The following is a 23,833-nucleotide window of genomic DNA, read 5'->3' as shown; positions in this document are numbered from 1 at the left end:
GCGCCCAGGATTCGAACTAACGAAACACTGGGCCGCCTGCAGCGGAGCGCGAACTTAACCACTCGGCCATGGGGCCAGCCCCAAAGAGCATAATTTTTAAACCAGAATCAGTTTTAGTTTCGAACAGCCATCCTCAGTATCTGGAGACAGAGAATAAGAAAACTGGATAGCACAATCCGTGCCGACAGCAAAGGAAGGTGCCAGGGGAGACTACGGGAGGAGACCATCGCAATCGAATGAGAAGGCTGCTTGTGAACCTACAGGTGCCGGTACAGGCTGAGGAGAGGCAAGCGAGAAGAGAGGCGGTCGCAGAGGTGAGGCAAAGGTCACATCGAGACGCCGCGTCTGGAGCTGAAAGGGGGTGCGTTACCCCACAACTCAAACATTGTAAAAGGTGAAGACAAACAGAATTATCTTTCATCTCATATTTTTAAAACACCACAAAGGTAGAAAGCAATATAAATTGGATCTTGTTTTATATGAGTTTGCTGGAAGTGTGTAAATGTTAATGTCAAATAATGTACTAATTTTGCTAATAGAAACTTTAGCACTGAAAAGGATTTAAATGACTTTCATGGTAACTTCTTCTATAGAGCAAATAGTTACTCTAATTTATTCTTTTTGCAATTTAGAATATTCACATAATGATTTGCAAGATACTGGCATGTATCATCATTTGATCCAAGGGAAAACTGCATTCGTGAGAAGAGCACGTTGGAACACGTGACAAGCAACAGAAAGGGAATTCCTATACATAGACGTCTTTCCTTGTTTTATTCCTTTCTTTTCATGGTATGAATCATTTTTCCCTCATGAGTTATGAGTAAAAGGCTGAAAGGAGGCCAGCAGACTCCACCCATCTGTCCAGGACAGAGCTGCATCAAGCCCGTGAAGTAACAATTTGCATCTTCAGAACTGCACCCATTACCTGCTCCTTTAGCTCCCAGGAAACTTCAGGAAGCGTCGCAACTGGCAAAGTCAGGTTAATGCAACACGTTTTCACTTCTGGAGAAAGCTTACATGAGGGTTAAATTTTAAATGCTCTCACACTGTATATTGTACAGTCGATCGAAGATGCTGGAGCCATGCCGTAAGTGTGAACAGTGCTAGTCTGCAATTCACTGACATCTCTGAAACGGAAAAACAATCAAACTCTCTAAATCAACTTGTATGGCCATGTCATTCTTGTCACTGGTGTGACTAAATCTGTTCCCCTACAAGTGACCTGTCAACTCTATCTCCCCCAGCACACACACACTAATCCTACAGCAAGTAAAACCTCCGCGTTACTACTAGATTGATTAATTCCCGAGGCCCCCGTGCACTAGGACACAGAGCAAAGGCACACAGTGTTAACTGAACAATTATTCCGCCTTTCTTATTGCATCTTTGTTTTTATAGCTATCCCTAAGAAATTTCGAAATGTCTTTTGCTAAAAAGGATATAGAAGATATTTATTCACATCATTTAACGAAATTAGGAACCATAAAACTAAGATTTTAAAACACATTTCTTAAATTGCCGTAAAACTCATGTTCTGAAAAATCTAAAACTAATTTTTTGAGGGTTGCTTTCAAAGATTAAGTGAAAGGAGATCAAAAGGACTTCACTTGCCACTGATTTTATATAGCATTAGTTTAATCAAAAACAGTCAAATACCAGTAATTTCACATGGTTCTACCTGATTAGAATGAGACGGTTGAAAAACTAATTCTCACATCAAGCGAAACGCAGCCCCATGTATTCCAAAGAAAAAAGTCTTTGCAGGACAGGATGACCGCAGCTACTCGGAAATGTGCTTAAAACATGAAGCCCACACAGTCAGCACAGGGCTCGTGGTGCTGCTTCCCAGGCTGAGGGAGGCCACTGTGGAGCCCACAGCTCGAGAGGCTGAGTCTGACCGAGGTCCCACAGCGCACACTACAGACTGGAGGAACTTTAGGGTAAAGAGAGGCAGGGACAGTTTAAAATAAATAACTTCCCAATGCAAAAATGTCATTGGGCAAAATTTCAAATCCCATTCCCAAAAGTGTTCTATGTTTGTGCACTTAGCCCTTCTACCTTCCACAGAAGGTGCTAGAAGGCAGTGAAACTTCAAGTTAGGAAGAGGTAGAAAACTGAGTAGGCAGCCACCTCACAGGCAGTAACAGGCCGCAGAGTAACAGTGGCTTTGTCGTGTCAGAAGCTGACTTATTTCTTTACTGTAGAACACAAACATCCACAGCCACTAAACGACATGATGAGAAACTAGCCACATTAGGTATGATACAGAGAGATGGCAAAACTACTTTGAAAACATGTTCTAAAACTCAAACACAGGAGACAGAGTCTCTCATTTTCTAAGAGGGGTAAGGGGTTCCCACACTTTCTGGAAGATAAAACAGAGCCCCAAACACTGGTCCTAAAGACAGGCCTGCAGAGCAACAGTGCATCTTCCACGGAGAAGCACAGAGATCCTCATTCAGAATCCTGTACCTCTGTATCCTGAGCGACTGAGAGTTAAATCAACTCAGACACCATACACAATTCTGAGTCTCATTTTTTACTTTATTTTTTAAAAAAGACAGATTTAGGATACTGTAAGAAATTACTGTTACATTTTTTTAAAATCTGTCAAGTGCTACAGTAATGGAATAAATAAATAAGATTTTTTAAAGTTCAATGTTTATAGACATATTTATAAAAAGTGACTGAATCAGAAGACGTTAAACAACATTAATACACATCAGGAAGGGAATTAGGCAAGGAAAGGCACATCGTTTCACCACAAGAAATAAAGACCATAGTTGGAAGTTAATGACCAGCCAAAACTTTAGGTCTTGTGGTAGTTTTCCTAGCTTGGGAGGGTCATTATGGTGGAACTTTCTTTATGGTACTTAGCTGGAATAAATAGATAGCAGTTGGAGAATTTTACTTTATGACCCCAATACAGTGTTAAAAAGAAAGCACTCTTAATGAGCCTGATGTGTGAAGGAAGAAGCAAAATCCAAAATGGTTTGGTGGTACCAAAAATCCTACTGACATCGCAAGGAGAGTTAAAAAAAAAAAAAAAAAAAGTAAAACAAGGTCAGTCCTCTTGTCTGGCTGAATTGGAATTCTTGCAGATCCAAAGTTAAAATTTCAAGGAAACACTACATTTTTCACTTCCTTTCTTGTAGACAGGAACAGTGGAGATAAACAGCTGCCATATTTCACCTCAGATGAAGCTATATGCCAACATTTAGGGGAAAGGATCTTAGGTAATTTCTCTATTTTATAGAGTATAAGTCTTTGAAAACAGCGCTAATACCTCTGACTGACTGGCTATCTACAACGGCAAAGTGAACCTAAATGTTAACAAGGATAAGAGGTTTCCCAAAGAAACTAAAGTTTCCAATTGAATGAAAAGTTACTTTACTGAAAAGTCTAACAGACATCAGCAGAACTCGCTTTGGGTCAATTTCCCATTATCAATTTTCTTTCACAAATTTGTGCCAAGCGTCTACCCATTTCTTTCTGTCTGGACTCCGAACCTAGACTAGTCTGTTTGAAAGATGGAATCACTCAGAACAATCCATACAAATTTTAGTGGTATTAAGGAACAACTGTCTGTGTGAATAAATAAAGCGGATTTTCAGGATAAAATGGTATATCCATAAAAAAAATTAAAAACAATTGGAAGGGGAGACAAGGAAACATATTAATATTAAAAAATAATAAGAATGGCAATTGTAAAGCAGGCAGCTCCCACTCATGCCACACGGTATGCCTTCATCAAGGTGTACTCCTTCCGGTTGGTGTGAGCGGCCCAGATGAAGAGAGCAGAAGCCATGAACTGTAAGGGAGCTGAGACACAAGCCAGGCAGAAGGACCATCCAAATTCGCCAGTCACATTCTCGGGCAGCTCCAGCTTCTGGTGGAGTAGTTCAATTCCGGCAACGTAACAGCTCACTGAGCCCAGGGTACACAGACCTTAGAGGAAAATTTAGAAAACAAAACAAAACTTGGCAGATAAGAGCACAGAGAGAGCTTTTCTGGCAACGTGACAGAGTGGTAATATGTGAATGTTTAAGAATGACAACTCTCCGGTCCCCAAGGAGACAGGAAGATGGAATGTCAGTATGAGCAAGACCCACCTGCAAGGAGATGGAGAATGCCGGTGGCGATGGTGGGATACAAGCTCCGGCAGATACAAGCACACAGGCCAATCAAAGCCCCAAAGCACATCAAACCTAGGCTAACAAACGGTAGAAGGAACTGGCAACGCCAAAGATCTGATGGAAGAAAGAGAGAAGAAAGAAACCTTACCATGATTTCAGACAGTCTACCCCAACAGCGATTTCGTTCATATTCTAATTACATCTTTTCTTGAAAAGTGAGAAGGGGGTACTTTAATATTACAGTTTCTTTTCTAAAGCACATTGTTTAAAAGGATGCAAATTTTGTCCTGATGAAGGTAAAAGGACAGGAACGGTGAATAATTCCTGAGGGCCTACTGTGTGTCACTGCTCTACACATGCTTTGTGTACTCCTCCCAACGCTGCTCTGAGGTAGGCACTACTACCGTCACCTCCATTTTACCAAGGAGGGTCAATAACCTGAACGGGGCAGTGCAGTCAGTGGCAGACCCACACGTGCAGCAAAACATCCTGGCCTGCACACCAGCAAAGCTAAGTCCTCACAGGGCCTCCAGGCGGGAGGACGAGTAACCGAAGGTGACTGTAACAGCCCTGTGGAAGGAACGCACACCAGGCACAGCGCAGAGGGCCCAGTATACGCCAGGCACTCGTAAACGGCAGTTTTAGTTATCGTAAATTCCCTCGACGATGTAGGAAGAAAGCTGATGACTTCACAAAGCTTCCCATTCCATTTCTAAATTATTTGAATTATTAGCAATGTATTAATATCAACTCTAAACCGAAGTCTACCTTTTAGTGCTGGCTTCACTTTCCGGAACTACATAAACATCTTTTCTCTAACTTCCCTTCAAACTCTGTTAGTAACAGACTTCTCCTTATTTGCAATGCAAAATTGAACACGTGCCTTTGATTCAATGTTTCCTCTCATGATGTGGTCATTCTTCCGGGCAAGCTCCAGTAAGTCTCTCTAGCCTGGAAACTTGGTCCAAATCTGAAGACAGTATTTCCTGCGCAGCCTGACCATCAAGGAATAGAATGTTCCTAATAGATACACCTTTGTTACTACAACCTAAGACTGGCTGAACACTCTGGCAGGCCTGACCCTCAGTTGACTCATACAGAGCTTGCAGTCAACTTTGCTGTCATATTCCTATCTGAAATCAGGTAGCTAAAGTGTTTAACTCAAATACAGGGATAAGTTTTTATCCCTATATTTATCCTTACTTAGATTTCCTCTTTAAATGGGCCCACTAACAACATCTTTGGGGGGGGGGGTGTCTGGATTCTGTCATCCAGTGTATTAGCTACCTCTCTCAACTTCCTATTTGCAATGTGCTAAGAATCTATCTCACTTCTAAAATAGAATCAACAGAACAGAGTTCCTTGGGATACCATTAGCGATTTCATTTCCAGTTGACACAATGTACTAATTCATCTTATTCAAAACACAGAGTTCAACAAAAGGCAAATAAAATTATTTCCTTTTTTCCCAATTGTCCTGCTGAGTCAAAGTACTCACAGGTCCGAAGCAGATCAATCCCACTATTGTGGTTTCCAGGATCAACAAATTTCTCCATGAACTGCTCATTTAGGGTGAAACTCATGCATTTTGTGACCACATCAAATGACTCTAGAACAAGAATAAAAATGATTGCTTGTTGTTTTAATTATAAACATTCAAAAATCTGTCTTAGTAATTATTGTCTGAAATAGTGATAGAGAAAGATATTCCCGGAAGGGACAGCAACCTCTCTGGCCCTAAGTGGCACACACGATCCATCAATGCCCAATGGGTGCCAGTGGTTCTCAGCGGCAGGCTTAAGACATGGGCACAAAGAAGGGAAAGAAAATGAGAGGAGTAAAATGAATGAGAATAGACAGGTAAGACAACTAGGAAGGAGGAGGCGGGGACAGAGCCTGAAACAAACAGAGACTTGGCTCTTCTCCCCCAAAACCTACTCCACCCATCTTCCCCATCGCAGGTAACAACGATTCCATCCTTCCAGTTCCTCAGACCAGAAACTTTTGAGTCATTCTTGCCACACGCATTCCATCAAGAAATCCTAGAGGCCCTACCTTCAAAACACATCTAGAATCCAGCCAGTGCTCAGTGCTACCAGCCTGGTCTGAGTCATAATCATTTCAAATCTGAATTAGCCCAACGGCCTCCCAGCTAGTCTCCTGGCTTCCACCTTTGCCTGCCGCCTGTCTGTTTTCAGCACATCAGCCTAGGCAACCAGATCACCTCTCCGCTGCTCAAAGCGCCCATCACATTTAGAGTAAAAACCAAAGTCCTCGTCATGCCCAGGGAATCCTGCCCCACCGGCCCCACTCCACGCCCAGGGTACATCTGACAGCGCACCAACTCTCCTCTCTCCCTTCCTTCCAGCCCACTGGCTTCCTTGCCGGCCCTTGACTATTTCAGGCATGCTCCCACCACAGGGCCTTTCAGTGGTTGTTCCCTCTAATCCACATCAACCCCCAGCCTCCACAATTATCCATAAGGCCAACTCCTTCACCTACGTCAAATCTTTACTCAAGTGGTGCCTTCTCGTTGAAGCATATCCCGCCTCTATCACTGAACATCGTAACATACACCCACAAACATCCCCTTCCCACCTATTTCCAAATCCCCTTTATTTTGCTGTATTTTCCCATAGCACGTGTCATCTGCTAACATCTATATAATTATTTATTCTGTTGATACTGTTACACTTACTTATTCTGTTTATTGCCTGTCACTCCTTCTTAGAATGTTAGCTCCCCAGGAGTAAGAATATTTGTTTTTCTCTGATTTCCTCCAAGCTACTAGGCTGTGGCATAGGAGGCACATAATAAACATTTGTTGACTGAATGATAAATGACCGGTAAGATTCAAATATCAAGTGTGCCTATCCTCTCATAAGTAAAACTGAACATTTTACAACTAATTCTAACTAACTTCCCCCTGTTTCCCAAACTACTTTCTTTCTTCCATATATAATCACAACTATCATTCTTTTGATGTATGGAAACTCAAGCCTGTTGTGCTCGGGTTTGAATACAGTGCTTCCCACTAAGAGGCCAACTGAAGTAGTCACAAATAGAAACAAATTGTAACGTTTTCCCTTTTGGTAAAGAGCTCCAAAGTTTCCATTTTCATGACTGGAAATTAAAATTTTTAAATGTTAAGAATGCCTGCGAAATAAACCTGACACAATTTCTTAGATTTCTTCTTTTACTTCTGTAATGCATATTTTCAACCTACAAATTCTATCAAGATTGTTGTAAAACAGCCTCAAATATGCACAGATTTAAATGTAGAATTGGTTAGATTATATCCTCTAAGATTTCAGGGGCAAATGCTAATATCTACTAAGATACAGCTAACACACAAAAGTCTACCAATTCATATTTGTTGACTTGATTTTGGATACTAGTCCTTTTACCAGTTACCAAGTATTTCAAGTTTTCTAACGTACTTTTCCAACTATTTCCTCACGACATGTGTGAGGTTAATAAAAAAAATTTTAATGAGTGGGTAAATAACTACAAAAATTTAAAATGGCCTTCCCAAGATAAAGACAGTTCCTCATCCAACCAATATTAATCAGCACCATGGTAATTCATGGAAGCTGGGGAGAGGAAGGTGGTAGAGAGAGAAGAGACAAGTAAGATTTCTTTCTTTGGGGAGAACAAGAACCCACAAACCTGCTTCTACATAGTGGGGCCTCAGCACATCCCTCTGTCTACTACTGAGTAGGTGCAGGCGGCAGAAGTTGAAACAAGAGAATACCTGTCCTTTCTGGCGGGCTGTACCAGTTCGTGTTTGGCGGAATACTGATACACCGTCTCCACAGTCCCACTGTGCCATTATATCGGAAAAGCGCATCATTGTAAGTCTTTTCATCTGCCTCATCACTAGCAAAGTCGGTCCAGAGGCCTTTGTTCAAATCACTGGAATTTTCTTGAACTGGACTTCGATATTCATACCAGAAGTCTGTGCCGATGGAGGCTGCCATGTAGATGGTGGAAATGAGGCTGAGCACGCAAGCAATTACAAATGCCGTAGCAAAACGGTTATCCATTCTGGCATTCAGACTGCTCTGTTTAAAAGTTGAAGAAAGAAGAAAAGTTAGACTTCAAGGACAAATAGAGATTATTCTGAAAAGAATTATCTGAAAATCACCCTTGACCCTATTCCCCATCCCTTGACTCTTTAAAGTAACATATGATCATTAAGGAATTAAAAAAAAAAAAAAAAGCAAGCATGTTCTTAATTAAGTTCAAAACAAAACTCATGATCATGAAAGTACTTATTGAATGCTCACATACCCAGGATGCTACGGAGACAGAGGTCTTGTTCTCTAGTCTATCACCTGCACACTAAAACAGACAACACTGAAATGGACATACACATTACAGATACAAACAACAGACATGCCCGGAGTCAGCAAGGCACCGTGAATACCTCTGTAATTACAGACTGAATTTTTATACAAACTGCAGAGCATTAAGCGTTCTGGGTTTGAGTGTGAAGAGGGCAGAGGAAAGGAAGCAGAGGAAAGCCGCTCTTCCTCTGAAGAGGGTAACCTTCTACAACAAGGGGAAGGGTCAGGCGCTATCTGGGAGACAGGGTTGAAGATGTTTGTTAACCCAGAGAGAAAAGCTGTTCCGGGTGCACAGAGCAGCAAAGAGAACAACACGTAATATGCTAGATATTAATCTGCCCCTAATCCACCAACGCCAAGCCAACTCCTTCGCGCTGCCGACTTCTTCGCTCCCATCTACTCTCCCCACTCCTCAAACTTCTGAACCTCATCTGCAAACTAAACGATGTCTCCTCCACCAGAAAGAAAACTGAACGAGGAAAACAGGAGTCCTCCCAAGGCGCGGACGGCTGCTCGGCCGCGGGAAAGGGCCGCAGCACCATGACTCAGGGCGGACAGGCTGAGTCAGCCTCCGGAGAGTCCGCCGTGACCCCGAACCCCGCGCAGGGGGGCACGGGCGTCGGGGGACCGGGCACTCGGGGCCGGCGAGCCCACCGGCAGCGGCAACGGCAGAGCCGGCTCCGCGCGCTCATCCTCACCACCCGCTCCAGCCCGGGCTCGCCCACGACCTCGGAGGGTCCCGCCGCCGCCGGCCGCCCGCCCGGGCCGACACGGCGCTGTCACCCGGGGGGCGCAGGGCGGGCCGGGGGTCGAGCGGCCGCGCGGCCCGGCCAGGGACCCGGGTCCGCGCCAGGCCCCGCCCAGCCCGCTCGGCCGGGACCCACCGTCCAGCCCCGCAGCCCAGCCCCCGCGCACAGGACCCCTTTCACCCTCCGGAAAACGAGGGCAGCGCCGCGCCCCGCGCCCCGCGCCCGGCGCCGGGCTGCGCACTCACCGCCCATCCTCCTGCTCCGCCGGCCTCGCCGTCCAGCGCGGACCGCAACCCTGTCCTCCGAGCGCCTCGTCTGACGCACTTCCCGCAGAGCCCGCCCCCCACCGCTCCCGCGCCGCCCCGCCCCGCCCGGGGGCTTGTGGGAGTTGTAGGCGGGAAGGGGGGGTGTGAGCGGGGGGGAGGTGGGGGCCTGGCGCCGCGCGATGCATTGTGGGGGATGTAGTTCCGCGCCAGAGGAAAGTCACGTCCGTGCGCCAGAGGCTGGTGTGGGCTGAGGCCTTTGTAGGTTTTAGAGGAGAGCGAGGTCCTGGGTCGGAGGCCCTCTGTTTGCGGTCACCGCTAGTCGTTGCCTGTGACCTCTATACTCAGGCGGTCCAGTCCGGTGCTCCCCCGTGACACCTCCCGACCTCTAAATTTGTGAACAGCAACGAGATTACGCTTTTTAAATATTAACCTGCTTGTTTCTTTTCTCACAACCTCACTCCCACTGGAGCAGATAGTCCTTCTGGTTTTATCGCTGAACTTCAGACTAAGAAGGATGTGACTTGACAGGGTTCATCTAGAATGTGATGACATGGGGATGCAAATAATTTATGTATACTTCTCTTTATGGCACGATACTGGTTTTCTATTGACTGTACGTAACTTTCCTTTTAAAATAAACTTCATTTAGTTAAACAGAAATATGAAATTAATAACAATAGTGAGGGTACCAGATATGTCAAAAAACGTGTATAAGAAAATTGCTTACGTACTATGAAAAAGACTGAATTTGGCGTAATATTGCCGTAAGCAGATAAGGAGGCAGACAGCCTCAGAGTTTGCAGATGACTGTGTGGCACAGAGTCAGCGGAATGATTCTAAGCTGTCAAGTGCTGCACCGAAATTAATGGACAGGAAGCAGGGACATCTTAGCAATGACGTGTGTGGACCCGTGGACGTGGCCTGGGACCAGCAAATGATGGGTTTCTCAACAGACGTCTGCAGAGACAGCCGACTCAAGGACCAGAGCGGCTCGCAAACGCTATCCCATCCCCCAGTGCCTTGGAATTTAGCCACCGCACGGGAGAAAGGTGGGAGCCTCACACTGATATTAAATTTCTAGATTTAGGCATGATTGAAGGCATTCATGACAGATTGGAGGTATGATATTGATCTGTTTTTCTATCTGGAGTTATATTTCTTTTGCCTGAGTTGGTGAACTGGTATTCATATCCAGTAAATAAATAAAATAAAAGTAACAAAAAATAAAGTAACGGCCAAATGTAATATTCAAATATGACTGGATTTTCATGTAGAATACCTGATCAAAGGAGAACTTTGTCAGAGGCACCGGCTAGAGAAAGTGGTGGAGGTGCACAGGCAAATTGTTTCTGTGCAGCTTGACTCCTAAGTGCATTTATGCACCAGGAAATATCTCCATCCATGGCCCTCACTGGAAATCCCTACCTTCAGAACAACCTGTCTGGTGAAGTCACACGGTAGACAGACCCAGGTAAACAGGAAGTTTGAAAGACACCACTTCGACTCATGGACTAGAGAACTGAGCCCAGGGTGAATAAGTGACTTATCAAGCTTGAGTACTGGGGTGAGCTGACTAGCTTTGTGACATTAGACAATTTTCTTAACCTCTTTTAGTCTTTTTTCTTTTCTCAAAATATGGATGTTGACAATAACACTTGTCCCATGTGATTGTTGTGAGGATAAAATGAGAAAATACACATAAAATGCCCGGCACAGGACCTAGGGCCTAGTAAACAATTATTAAATAGTTAGTATTTGCAAATATTTATTGAACATCTGTAATATTTGAGTAGGGTCAGTATAAACAGCTTTAAAAGTTCCCAATTTCCCCAGAGGCTAGAAATAAGCCATTTATAGAGGTAGGTGTCCCTGCTCACTTCAGCAGGTTTACCAGCCTCTGGACCAACTGCCGAACAACTAGGAAAGGCTTGCCGGGACCAGATGTCAGGCATCCATGCTTAGCTCTGCCCAGGAGATTCCCAGGCTGGGCTCACAGCATACTTAAGTCTTCGTGATTCAAGAGTGGATGCTTCTGGGGAGCCCTGCAAAGGAGGAGGACACTGTCACCCATCAAGTCTGCAGAATGCCTCAAGAACACATAAGACACATTTCACTCACCCGTTCAGTGTGGACCTGGAACTGTCTGCGTGTGGAGATGAGACTGTCCTCCCGCTCAGCACAAAGGCCTGGAACCGCCTCCTCCCTCCCAGGACCACCAAGCACACAGCCGTATTTCTGATTTCTCCCTGTATTGTGGGTGTTTTCTGTTTTCTATTTCTGCTTGCATGTTGTGTGGGTGGGCAAAATAAATCCTTAATGAATTAATGGAGTTAAATTTCTGCTTCTGTTTCTTACTCTGCTGTTTGGGAAACAGTGGCTGGCCTGACGTATTTTTACAAATGTTAAAGATGATTTAGTGCAACCATGTACAGATTGTGAAATTTAGATTTAAAAGCGAAGTTGCACTAGACCTCTGGCTTAATTTGTTGAAGATGGTTCTGGTTTCAGCAGGAAGGTTGTATAGTTACACTACATTTTAAATAAACCCCAAAACTGAAGATCTAGATATGCAGATATTATAACTTGTTTATATTACATACTTACAAACAGTTCCATGTGAGAATCCCCTTCAATACCAAATTCCCTAATCCCTTAAATATTTCCTTTTAGTTGCACGTATATTTAGGAACTAAATTATGTTAAGCAAGATAGATCTACGTTATGCTTTTCTCATATAATTTTGTCCTCATTGTTCTCCTTGTGAACTTTGGAGTGCAGAAAGGAGGAAAATAGGAATATATGCAAGCTCTGAGTTCCAATCAACAGCCATCCTCAAAAAAGATGCATCAGTCTTTGAATTTCTTTGTACTCCTTCACTCTAGAATGGTGGCAAAATTAATCAAGGATGAGGCAAATGGAAATGTGCATCTAAAATGGCTCTTTCCTTTGAGCAATTTCTGCCAAAATCTACACAAAGTAACAAACTATAGCTGTGTAGATGTCCCTGCTTCTGAAGGACAGGGAGTGGACCATGTGTAGATGAGAAGTGTATTTTTATTATTATTTTTTTTTTTGAGGAAGATTAGCCCTGAGCTAGCATCTGCTGCCAATCCTCCTCTTTTTGCTGAGGAAGACTGGCCCTGAACTAAAATCCATGCCCATCTTCCTCTACTTTATATGTGGGATGCCAGCCACAGCATAGGTTGACAAGAAGTGCCATGCCTGCACCCGGGATCTGAACCCACGAACCCCAAGCCGCTGAAGTGGAACATGCAAACTTAACTGCTGCGCCACTGGGCTGGCCCCAAGAGAAGTTTAAAGTCATCAATGTGAGTCTTTGGGAATGACCTCTTTCTGGGCCCTAGTGTCTTCCTTCATAAAATGGTCGTACTGGATGAGCGCTAATGTCACTTGAAGCTCTAGAATTTTATGATTCATAATTCTGCTGGAAGAAGAAGAACGTAACTCCAAAATGTGGCTGTCATAGATCCACAGTGTTCAGGTTCCGTTGGGGAATTCATGTATCCTACACCTCCAGCGTAGGAAAGATGCAAGGCAGAGAGAGAGTGGGAGACGCAGACAGACAAAGGAAAAGCAAGAAGGCTCTCTGCATTCTAATTAGAAAAGATACAACAACACAGACCTCTGCTGTTTCAACAACAAACGGTAATCATGGAAACTGGAAGCCATCCAAGAAGTTTGTGAAAAGACACTATTCATTGGAAATGACTCAAAATTCAAGCATAATTCAGTCCTTATCTACAAACGTTTACTGACCACCTATTCTACGCCAGACACCATGCTGGTACCAGGGACACCAATGTAAATAAATACAGTTTGTGTTATGCACAACCTAATCCAGATTAAATCAACTATTATGAAGAAGCCTAAAGTATATGTACCTAGAATAGTAATGTCACTACTGTTTATGTAAATGTGGAGTACCAAGGGAAATAATCCAATAAATGAAGTGGGGGAGGACCCTGATAACAGCAAATACATGCCACTTAACTTGGCATGATATATTACATTGCATTGCACTGAACTCGCCAAGTAACTGTCAGAATAAAAAAATCATTAATTCTTAAAGTATAAACACATCTCTTAAACTGGACTATTTAAATGGTTATATACTTTATGATGCTCAAGTAAGAAATGGACAAGAGAGTATTTCTCTCTAACAAATGAACATATCACTCTGATTGCTTCATGATTTTTGCCATTTATTCTAGGACACATCAGTAGAGCAGGTACGAATAGAGGTTTCTTTCTGCCATGTCATATGCTATATAATCTGATGAATCCATCTCTAACATGGGGTCCAGAGCAGTTGACAGAGAAGAAGCAGAAGTAATATACTGTAATGCCATTAGGGATGGCTGTGTTCACTCGAAACCTGCAGCCCACCCGTGAAGCAGAGGCTGCAAGTTGCAGCCATGGCCGTGTAATAGATGATGATAGATTCACTCGAGCGTGTGTCTCAGGGGACAAAACCTTACTTTCTCCTCATCTCCAATGTCTGACCCAATGCTGAACATATCTCAGGAATTGGGACCCAGAATAGGGAGGGCCCAGAAGTCTAAACTAATTCCTAAAATTTTGTGAGATCCAGGCTAGAAGACTTCTAAGAAGTTCAAATTTAGAGGGGATTTTTTAAACTTTTTAAAAAGCTAGCCAAAATAATAACAAAGCATAACATACAAGGTTGGTTCAGCTGTAAACTAGAACAGTGACTCTAAACTTTAGTGTGAGTAAGAATCACTGTGGACGTGTGTTAAATACAGAGTCCTAGACTCCACTCAGAATGATTTCAATCAATAGCTCTGGGACGGGGCTCAGAAAGCTACAGTTAGAAGGCAGCCCCGGTGACTCTAATGTGGGTATGTGGTCTGGCACCCACAGGTTCAAAACAATGGTTTTGAAAGTCCAAAAAAGACTGTAGTTGGGTAACTACCATGAGCAGAGGCCGGTGGAGAGAGCACAGATGGTATCTCCCTTCAAGTTGCTCTGATCCGCTCAGGAGGTCAGACTCCAAACCAACCATGTGAAATGAGATAATAGATACTTTGCAAACAGTCTTGTAAAGTTCTTAGAGAACACGAAGGTGAAAGTAATTATCTCTGCCAGGGAAGAGGAAGGAAAGCGGAGCGTTTTTCCTGGGAAAACAATTCTTAAGAGGTGGCATGTGTGCTATATTGCAGTGACTAATATTTACATCTTACTCTCTTTTTGCTAGGACTGTTCACGCTGTCTTTCCATGTGCTTATGGTGTCCAGTGTTGTTCCTGAGTTTTGGTCTGCGTATAGTTGGTTGTTTTATTGTTAGAAACCTCACCTTTATTTCAAAGGGGAAAGTCCTAAACATGACCGTTGCACCAAGCTTGTTTAGAAGTATGACCTCCTACTTTATCTAGTCAGCTTTTACTGTGGGTTCTGTCTTAGAAAAGCTTTGTACTCTTTGAGTTATTAAAAGCCCAGTACTATGCTATTTGTTCCCCTTTTTTTGGTTCAAAACACTTGATTTGTTTTCTAACTGGGGTCCCAAGATAGTGTTGGTCAGTGATGGATGCTCTTGTGTGGCAGCATTCTACACTAATTACCATATTATAAAGTGACTGTGAATGATAAAGTGAGTCATTTTGTCTACAAACTGCTTCAAAGGTTACTGAGGAAGTCAGATTTCTTTGAGATAGTTTATATCAGCAGGCCCACAACGTTTGAATGCTGTTTTGAATGCTGAAAGAAAATGTAAGGCCCACAGAATAAACGTATGGCCAGATGTTTTCCTCTAGAGTATGCGTGTGAACTCTTTTTCATTTTATAATACTTTTATGTGGAATTCTTGAGACATAACTAAAAAAGAAACTTTTTAATATCTTAGGCCCAGAATCAATCTCATCAATTTTCTCAAATGCCATAAGAAGTTCTGGTTGTAGAATGCAAAATTCTAACAGTATGATTAAAGTGCAATTATAAATCAAGTAAATAAAGTATATATATGTACATATATACACTTTACGATCATATATATATATATGATTGGTACTTTAATACGCACACACATATACAGAGATAGAGTGCTTAAATATTCTATGTTTACACCATCTATCCTTTTCAAATATTGTCCTACTTCAAACTACTTGACAAAATGAATTACTCTACTAAATATTTAATGCTTACCCAGGGGAAAGATTGTATCCCAGAAATGTCAAGTATTCACTCGTTTCTCTCACCTGTGGCTTCTGCTGGGTGAAGGATATGCCCCATGAACCACACAGAGCCGCCAGGGACACAGAAGAAGGCAGACGCAGGCCCATAATTCAACTCCCAGGTGACTCCCGGGGCTGCCCCAGATCAGGGAGCCCTCGTGCTTCCCTAGAGACTGAGGTGACATTAGAACACATCAGGAAAAGGAGGTGGGGAGGGCGTCCAGTGGGTAGGATCGTGCTTTTCAATATGTATTAATTACGGAAGAAATAGAAATTCAATAGAAAGGATTTCAAATGGTTAACAGTTGTATTTTCATCTACCGGCATACATTCTTCTGTGCAGTATAACATCAGCCTGGATCTGTGATCTTGGCGATGAAATGACATGGAGGGAAAGGGAAAAGAGGAGAATGTGAGAGAGCCTCCAGCTGCTTCGGCCAGAAAGGAGTTGAAACAGCTGGAGTCAGTTCTAGAGTTTGTTATGTTTTGCTATGGTCTAAAGATGAACAGATGAGAGGAAAACGTAATAGGATCCTTTCGGTGTTAGCCTGTTTGTCAAAGCGTTTTGAACCAAAAATCTTCCTTTTATTGTGTCTATACTGGCACCTCCGTTATAACGTCACTTACTATAGGTCTGTCTGTTGCCGGGTCTGTAATTCCAAAAGCGAAGTTCACTGGTGTGTGGAGGTATTTAAGGAAAAGTCATCGCTCAAAAGCTGAAAACTCACTGCCACTGGAGGTAAGTGTGAGCAAGAGAAGATCAGAGGGAGTCTGGAGTCTGCTGGAGGATGGGTATGGAGGGTTGTCGGGAGAAAAGCTCCTGGTCAGGGATGGTGCCTCTAACCTCAGGGAACTTCATCAGTTGAATTAGAATAGCAGACAAGAGTGTTAAAATAGCACTTTGTGATTTTTAAACCTGTTTGTAAACTACATAAATAAAAAGAATGCCTGCAGCTAGACCCCGGTGAATTCATCCTTGCCGACAACACTGGATCACAGAAACACGCATTTTCCTAATCAACTCAAATAAAGTAACATTTCCACAGCACCAGATATATGCAAGGTGCTGTGCTAATTGTAGTGGAAAAGTTTGGAAAGTAGTAATGAAAGCACAAGTTGTTTTTAAGAACATGCTGAATGTGACAGAATCGATTATGTCTGACACAAAAGAGCGAAATAAATGGGGAAAATCTCAAACCCTTGTTGGAATCATTGTGTTTGCCGCAGATGTGGACTGGTCTGAATCGGGAAATTTTCAATTTACTCTTTATGCAATGAAAGACTGTGTTCTTCACATTTCATCAATGATGTAAGTAAAAAGAGTATCTTCATCATCATCACCTTAAAATTCTAAAATACGAGAGAATCCTCTATGTGAGATGGAAGGCTGGATCAGAGGGGTCAGCGTCAGGAAAGCAGAGGATGTCTTTAAAGTTGATGAGGAAAAACATTCATTTCCTAATTTCTGGATTTAAAGAAACAAATTGAATATCTTGAAGAAAAAAGTCAAAAAAACACCTCAGTTTCCTGGGCAAATGCAAATAAAGAAAACCACAACCACAGCCACCCGACACCAATCAGGGGGTGTTCCTGGTGGGCCCTTTCTGAGGATTGGTAGAAACTGCAGTTTTTCATCTCTGTTTTTATGTTTGTCCCTAGATCTTTTGAGGGTGGGGGTTGGGGAAAGGCAGGTACTGTATAAAAGAAACTGTCTTGAGATTTCTAAAATTCATACAAAAACTTCCTGGGTAAGGAAACTCACCAGGTTTGGCTCCTGATCTTTAGTGATGGACCCAGAAGCAACTTCAGCTTATTTGGATTATTTCTATGCTACAAGCCAAAACCCTGAAATTGAGGAGGCCCGCTCCCCTGTGCCTTACACATCCATCTTCCTTCCCATCTTCTACACGGCGGTGTTCCTGGCCGGAGTGTTGGGGAACCTCGTGCTCATGAGTGCCTTGCATTTCAAACGGGGCAGCCGAAGACTGATTGACATCTTTATCATCAACCTGGCTGCCTCTGACTTCATTTTCCTCATCACGTTGCCTCTCTGGGTGGATAAAGAAGCATCGTCAGGACTGTGGAGGACAGGCTCTTTCCTGTGCAAGGCCAGCTCCTACATGATCACAGTCAACATGCACTGCAGTGTCTTCTTGCTCACCTGCATGAGCGTGGACCGCTACCTGGCCATCGTGTGTCCAGCCATCTCCAGGAAATTCAGAAGGAGAGACTGTGCATATGGAGTCTGCGCCAGTGTCTGGTTTATCTCCTGTCTCCTGGGCTTGCCTACTCTTCTGTCCAGGGAGCTCACCATGATTGGTGACAAGCCATACTGTGCAGAGAAGAGAGCCACTTCGATTAAGTGGGCTTGGAGCCTGGTGGCCCTAATTTTTACCTTTTTTGCACCTTTGGTGAGCATTGTGACCTGCTACTGTTGCATCGCGAGGAAGCTGTGTGCCCACTACCAGCAGTCAGGAAAGCACAACAAAAAGCTGAGGAAATCCATAAAGATCATCCTTATTGTCGTGGCAGCCTTTGTCTTCTCCTGGCTGCCCTTCAATACCTTCAAGCTCCTGTCCATTGTCTCTGGGTTGCAGCAAGAACTCTACATTTCCCAAGATTTTCTGAAGCACGGTATGGACGTGAGCGGGCCCTTGGCATTTGCCAACAGCTGTGTCAACCCCTTCATTTACTACGTCTTTGATGGCTACATCCGCCGGGCCATCGTGCGCTGCCTGTGCCCTTGCCTGAAGAACTATGACTTTGGGAGCAGCACCGAGACCTCAGACAGTCACCTCACTAAGGTTCTCTCCAACTTCGTCCATGCAGAGGATTTTGCCAGAAGGAGGAAGAGGTCTGTGTCACTCTAAAGGAGACTGGGACATTTCAAGCTCTGTTGGCTGGAGAGTTAACTTGTCAGCGACAAAGAAAAGTATTAGTGATGATATTCACATTACTTCATAAATACAAGAGTTGACTTTTGAAGACGTGACTGCAAAGTGCCTGTGTTTGTGGATATAATCAGGCTGTGTGCTGTTTTTTAGCTGAGTGGCCTTATCTGACCTTTGACAATTAAGTTCACCAGGCACAATACAGCTTTGTGGCCTTGAACTCTGAGGGCAAGTCTCCTGCTTGGACCAGCTTTCTTCTTCAGGAGTGTTCGTGCATGTACAGGCCTTTTCCTCTCCAAGAACCAAGGTGCCTTCCTCCATACAACCTTTTCTACAGGCTCCATTTGGACTACATTTAAAGGATTCTGCCCACTTTCATCTGGTGACAAATGTGGTGACAATGCAGGTAGAAAAAAATATAATACATCTATGCTCTGTAATTAGTTGTTCCTGTGTAATGAGTGAGGGTCTGGCCTAATCTTTGAAACTTTGCATGGTGATTCTTTACCATCTCCAGCTCTGTCTTTCACCCTGTGCCTTTCACAGTAACTCTGGCCTAGCCAAAATCTCCTGGGGATAAAATCATTTTGTATTGTGTTTATGATTGCATTTATGATTTATTTTATCACCCGGTTTTCTAGAGTATTTTAACAAGGAAGCATAGAGCAAGGTTTGACCTTTATTTTCTTTATAAGCTGTGTTGGTAAAAATGTATCTCATTGGAATGATGCAATAACTACTTTGCGATGGGGTTTTACTATGCTCTTTTGTTTTCATTGCCTTTATAAATTAGGATATGATTTTGCTTTAATTACATGTTTTTAATTACCCAGTTATCTAGTTATCAAATGAAAATGTTACTACTAATATAATTGGAGGTCATCAAATGCTTAGCTACATGCAGATTATTATTTTGTATTTTAATTAAAATGTTAGTAGTACACATTCCCTGTAGCGTCATTTGCTCAGTGTATATACTTTCAAGGTTTGGTCCAGTAGTATAGGAAGGTAGGATGCTCTGAAGTGAAAAATCTATAATGAAGATGTTACTCGTATTTTAAATACATTTTTCCAAACCCGACAACCTTCCTGAATTCCTTCACCCAATAAATGTATATTGAGTCAATTGGTACCCATATTCCTTTTAAAGACTTTGAAGTGAAAAATAGGTGATTAGCAGCAACCACGAAAGGTTTTGGAGCAGCAACATACTATTGGGTAAACATCTTTTGATTCAGGAGAAACGGTTATGTTTTTACCCCCCGTTGATGCAAATGAATTACTATTTTAATTCTAAATATTAGATTTGAAAATCAGGGAAAGCTTTAAATCTTTTCAGAGACTAGGTAATTCAAGTTCATCCTATGTACCTTTCACATTAAATGAAATCTCAAATACCAGGCATTTTCTTATATTATAATCTACTTAAAAGTTGAAAATATAGTTTTTGGTTTTATACATTGGTTAATTTGTTAATTTCCCTTAAACTTTTATTAAATAAAAAATATAATTTCCATGTATAAGTATTCTTATATGTTGTATTAATTTCTATCAACATATTGATATTAATACTGATATTCAAACAGCCTTTTAATAAATTATCATAAATAGAGAAAGAAAAGACTGTGTAAATCATAAGAAATAAAGTTGTTGGAAAACTTCAAAACAATTGAATAGATCTCCAAAAGTTAAATAAAAACAAAATACAGAGAATAGAAGACATTCACTTCTATAAAACAAAAGCAAAATCAGCAAAAGCAGGATTACTCATCACGAAGCATCACCTTTGAGAGATATAACCCTTGAACAAGAGCCCAGTCCATCAGCTGAGGTATTTGTTAGGAAATGAGAAAACTGGAGTTATTAGGTTGAGCTTCATCCTTAATGTTGGCACACTGAACAAATCATTTTAATCTTTCATACCTATGTAATACCCACGTCTATAGAATTCTCAAGGATATTGTAAGACTAATAAATATAAAGTTTTTTTAAATATTGAGTAAAAAGTTACGATATAAAGTGATTGAGTTTCTATTATTAATTATTGAATGTTACTTAAAATTTTCCAAACTAGACTATCAAATGACACAATCACTCTCATTTAACAAATATTAAGACTCTGTCTCACTTCTGTTTTATCTCTTTACTTTTTCCTGGAATATTTAAAATAACATAGAAGAAAAATATACTGTTGAACTTTTTACTACTTTAAATGGATATGATAATTTTGTGCCTTAAGAAACTTAGTGTATTTTATATTCATAATGTACCAGTGATGGAAGGAAAAATAGGCATAATTTTAGAGATAGCATAACTCTGATGGAAGGTAACTCAAAACTTGATTAAGTTGGCATGTTACTATGTCGTATATGGATTCCTCTAGCATGAAATGTAATTTACGTTATAATATTTTAACCACTTAAATGTATTTTAAACCATAATAATTTCCACATTTTTAATGTGAACAAATTTTGTTTATATACATATATAGATACAGATATATATAGAAACATAGACATATATTTATAACTTTTCAATATTTTTATTATCTCAATTAAACTTCGCTGAGGGCTACTTTCTGGGAATTTAATGTCATTACAGAACAAATCAACACATATTGCCACAAATTTCTAGAAAATTAATTGGGCACCCTAACAGGATCATGCCTTGCTGGTTACGTGCAAACTGAGAAAAACAAAATAAAATTTAACAAGAATAATTGCGTAAGGAAATTAGTGCAGATTAATACTATTTGTTGTCATTTGTTTAAGCAGACCAAAGCCACTGCCAGCACTTTAATCACAAATATGAAAGGAGAGTCATCTCCCAAGGATTTCTCAAGCAATTTTTCGTGAACCTACCACAGAAAAACTCTCCATTAAAGCGCACGTAAGATGTTGTCTGGTAACTTACAATTGATTTTAAAATAGATATCCTCAAGGCGCATGAAGTCTCAAACACACATTCGCTCTCTTTGGGTCACATTGAAAGATGAAGACTAACCTGACCTTCCTGGGAGCCCCGGCCTTCGTCCTCTTTAACAACTCACATCACCTCTGAGTGAGAACGGCTGTCTTGGAGGAAGCCATGTGCGTGACTGACAGTGGACCATTGCTAGGGGTCACAAGTTAATTTTTAAATAGATGCAGAAATGCACGGTGCGATGGTAAGCTGAGTGAAAGAAGTCTTCCTCTATGATTCATCTCGACTCCTCAAATCATTCTCTATTCCCCCAGCAATCTCAGAAGTAAGAAATGACTTGTCAAATATGTGCCACAGAAGACAGTGAGCCTTGGCTTTCCCTGCAGTGCTCATTCACAAAAGTCAAGCATTATTAAAAGAATTACAAATTCACTTCTCAAAGTGCCACTGGTGTAGACTGCCAGCAAGATGAGGCCTCCAGCCCCGAGAGAAAAGTGCCCTCGGAGAGAAAGCAGGAGGATGGTTCCAACCGCCAGAATATTTGCAAACGGCACTGCGCTTGGCCTTCCGCAGAGGTTGGTGTGGATTGGATTGCCTCTTGAAAATGCCTGTTCGTATTTTAAGTACTTTTCTTTGAGTCAACATTCTTTGTTTTTATCAGTTCTGTGAGTAAACAATTATGACTAGACTTTACGTATAAGTGTTAGGGGAAAACAACAGTGCCAGTGACCGGCCTTTGTCCTGCAGACGGAAAAATACAGCTTGGGATAGGTCACCCTGGTCTCTTGTTATCCTTGTCATTTCTTTAGTAGAGCTGCATTTCCTAAATGTATTTGATCAGTGGGCGTTGCATCCTAAGATTAACCTACAGCATTAAAAAAAACACCTACTTTAAATATCCAATGTTTTAAACTGTTAATAAAGTGAAGGTTCTTATGACAAATTAAATCATAGCAAAATATAAATTCACATGAAATGTCCATCAGTCAATCTAAAAGTGGAGGGAAGTACTGTGTTAGTTGGCAGCCATTATTAAACTAAACATTTCTTGGTGTACGTACATGAATACCAAATTTCTAAGACCCAAAGGTGCTTTAAAATTACAGTGGAACTTTATTGAGTTGGCCACATGTGGTTAAGTTGAATCTTGGTTAACTTAAAGTGGTCAATTTAAAAGATTTATGATACAATGTTCATATTAGTTTTATGATGCTCTATGGACCAAGGGAAGGATATCATCAATCTGACATTATTCAGAGATTTTCTTATTTGTTAATTAAGAGGAGTTAATAATTAGCTAGTTTCCTATCACCCCCACGTTAACGAGAGTTAAGCTTCATCTATGAGTATTTCATGTTTGTCAACATTGATGGGAAATTTAACATACTTACCTGCTAACTCTTATCAATTCTGATTAGAAACATTTCATTTCTCTGTTACTATCAGTTCAAATGAAACATGAAAGGTCCTCATTGCTAGAATACTTTATGATCTATATTTCAAAAGTGTACTCTCCCATTTGCTCTTAATTATATACAACGCAGAAGATTTAGATCTTGTGATGTTCTTAGAGCAAATAAAATTTAATGCATCAAAAATTGTGTGGCTAAAGACTATTTTTAATTTAAAAAAATGTTTCTGTGGCAGTCTTCAGCAAGCAACTCTGCTCTTTCCCTTATAGCGTATAGACGGTATTAACAACTGTCTATTGCAAAACTTTCACAAATCCCTAAATTTTGCAAATTCTGGTATAGCATATAATTTATTCCATACAAATTTAGTAAAGTGTAACCTCTTCAAAGCTACTGCATGATGTGCGGAAAATAAAGCAGAATTGAGATGTCAGTCCTGGATGTTTGGCCCGACTCGCTAGTTAAGTCACTCATTCCTCATCACATCATAGGTCAGTGGTTTAATTTTACGCCCTTTATGCTACAGACCTGTGGAGTTCCTTGAAAACAGTCAGCATCTCAATATCAGACTGTGAATGCGAAGTGTTTGCTGTGCACAATGCACTACGACAGCCAAGGATTTGTTATTGTAACTGATAGATTTTGAACCAGGCATATTGTGGTCTCTCACTCACAAAACCTCTCTCTCTCTATCTCACACACACACACACACAAATACACAAACACATGGTGTGCAAATGAAACTGATAAGCATCTATGAATCTTGTTGCTAATAATCAGACTTTGGTACCTGACAGAACATACAAGAAAGGAGAAAATAAGACAAAGAAAAAAATATAGTAAATAGAGAATACAAAATAAAGTGGCACATATGAATATGAATATATCAACAGCAAC

At 41.5% G+C, this 23,833-nt stretch overlaps 2 protein-coding genes and 1 long non-coding RNA gene across 6 annotated transcripts; 1 reads left to right on the top strand and 2 right to left on the bottom strand.

Annotated features, from left to right (window-relative positions):
- Window positions 1-2,526: 2,526 nt before the first annotated feature.
- Window positions 2,527-9,623, bottom strand: CLDND1 (claudin domain containing 1). Of its 4 annotated transcripts, none has more exons than XM_070582885.1 (6): window positions 9,483-9,621; window positions 8,433-8,476; window positions 7,894-8,203; window positions 5,638-5,748; window positions 4,116-4,253; window positions 2,527-3,951 (listed from the first exon to the last, which is right to left on the bottom strand). In XM_070582885.1, the coding sequence occupies exons 1-6, from the start codon at window positions 9,487-9,489 to the stop codon at window positions 3,731-3,733; spliced, it is 831 nt and encodes a 276-aa protein (XP_070438986.1). In that variant the 5' UTR covers window positions 9,490-9,621; the 3' UTR covers window positions 2,527-3,730. The 4 variants fall into 4 exon arrangements, with proteins under 4 accessions (XP_070438986.1, XP_070438987.1, XP_070438988.1 ...); XM_070582886.1 differs by having other exon boundaries at window positions 8,433-8,498; window positions 9,483-9,620; XM_070582887.1 differs by having other exon boundaries at window positions 8,433-8,483; window positions 9,483-9,595.
- A 1,632-nt stretch (window positions 9,624-11,255) lies between these two features.
- LOC139076956 (uncharacterized) lies at window positions 11,256-15,883 on the bottom strand. Its single transcript, XR_011529047.1, has 2 exons — window positions 15,736-15,883; window positions 11,256-11,545 (listed from the first exon to the last, which is right to left on the bottom strand). It is a non-coding gene; the product is annotated as an uncharacterized lncRNA (long non-coding RNA).
- Window positions 15,884-17,368: 1,485 nt separating this feature from the next.
- Window positions 17,369-23,122, top strand: GPR15 (G protein-coupled receptor 15). The gene is made up of 2 exons (XM_070582883.1): window positions 17,369-19,008; window positions 21,377-23,122. The coding sequence occupies exon 1, from the start codon at window positions 17,499-17,501 to the stop codon at window positions 18,579-18,581; it is 1,083 nt and encodes a 360-aa protein (XP_070438984.1). The 5' UTR covers window positions 17,369-17,498; the 3' UTR covers window positions 18,582-19,008; window positions 21,377-23,122.
- The last annotated feature ends 711 nt before the right edge of the window (window positions 23,123-23,833 follow it).

This window comes from Equus przewalskii, chromosome 18 (assembly GCF_037783145.1).
Source record: "Equus przewalskii isolate Varuska chromosome 18, EquPr2, whole genome shotgun sequence".
NCBI lineage: Eukaryota > Metazoa > Chordata > Mammalia > Perissodactyla > Equidae > Equus > Equus przewalskii.
This window is presented reverse-complemented; position numbering and strand designations above follow the sequence as displayed.

Excerpts from the sequence above, each read along its gene's own strand:
- CLDND1 (XM_070582885.1), bottom strand. Across the intron at positions 4,254-5,637 it reads GATTGATCTGCTTCGGACCT|ATCTTTGGCGTTGCCAGTTC; the intron begins GTGAGTACTTTG and ends TTCTTCCATCAG. Across the intron at positions 3,952-4,115 it reads CATTCTCCATCTCCTTGCAG|GTCTGTGTACCCTGGGCTCA; the intron begins GTGGGTCTTGCT and ends TTTTCCTCTAAG.
- GPR15 (XM_070582883.1), top strand. The coding sequence starts at position 17,499 with ATGGACCCAGAAGCAACTTCAGCTTATTTGGATTATTTCTATGCTACA.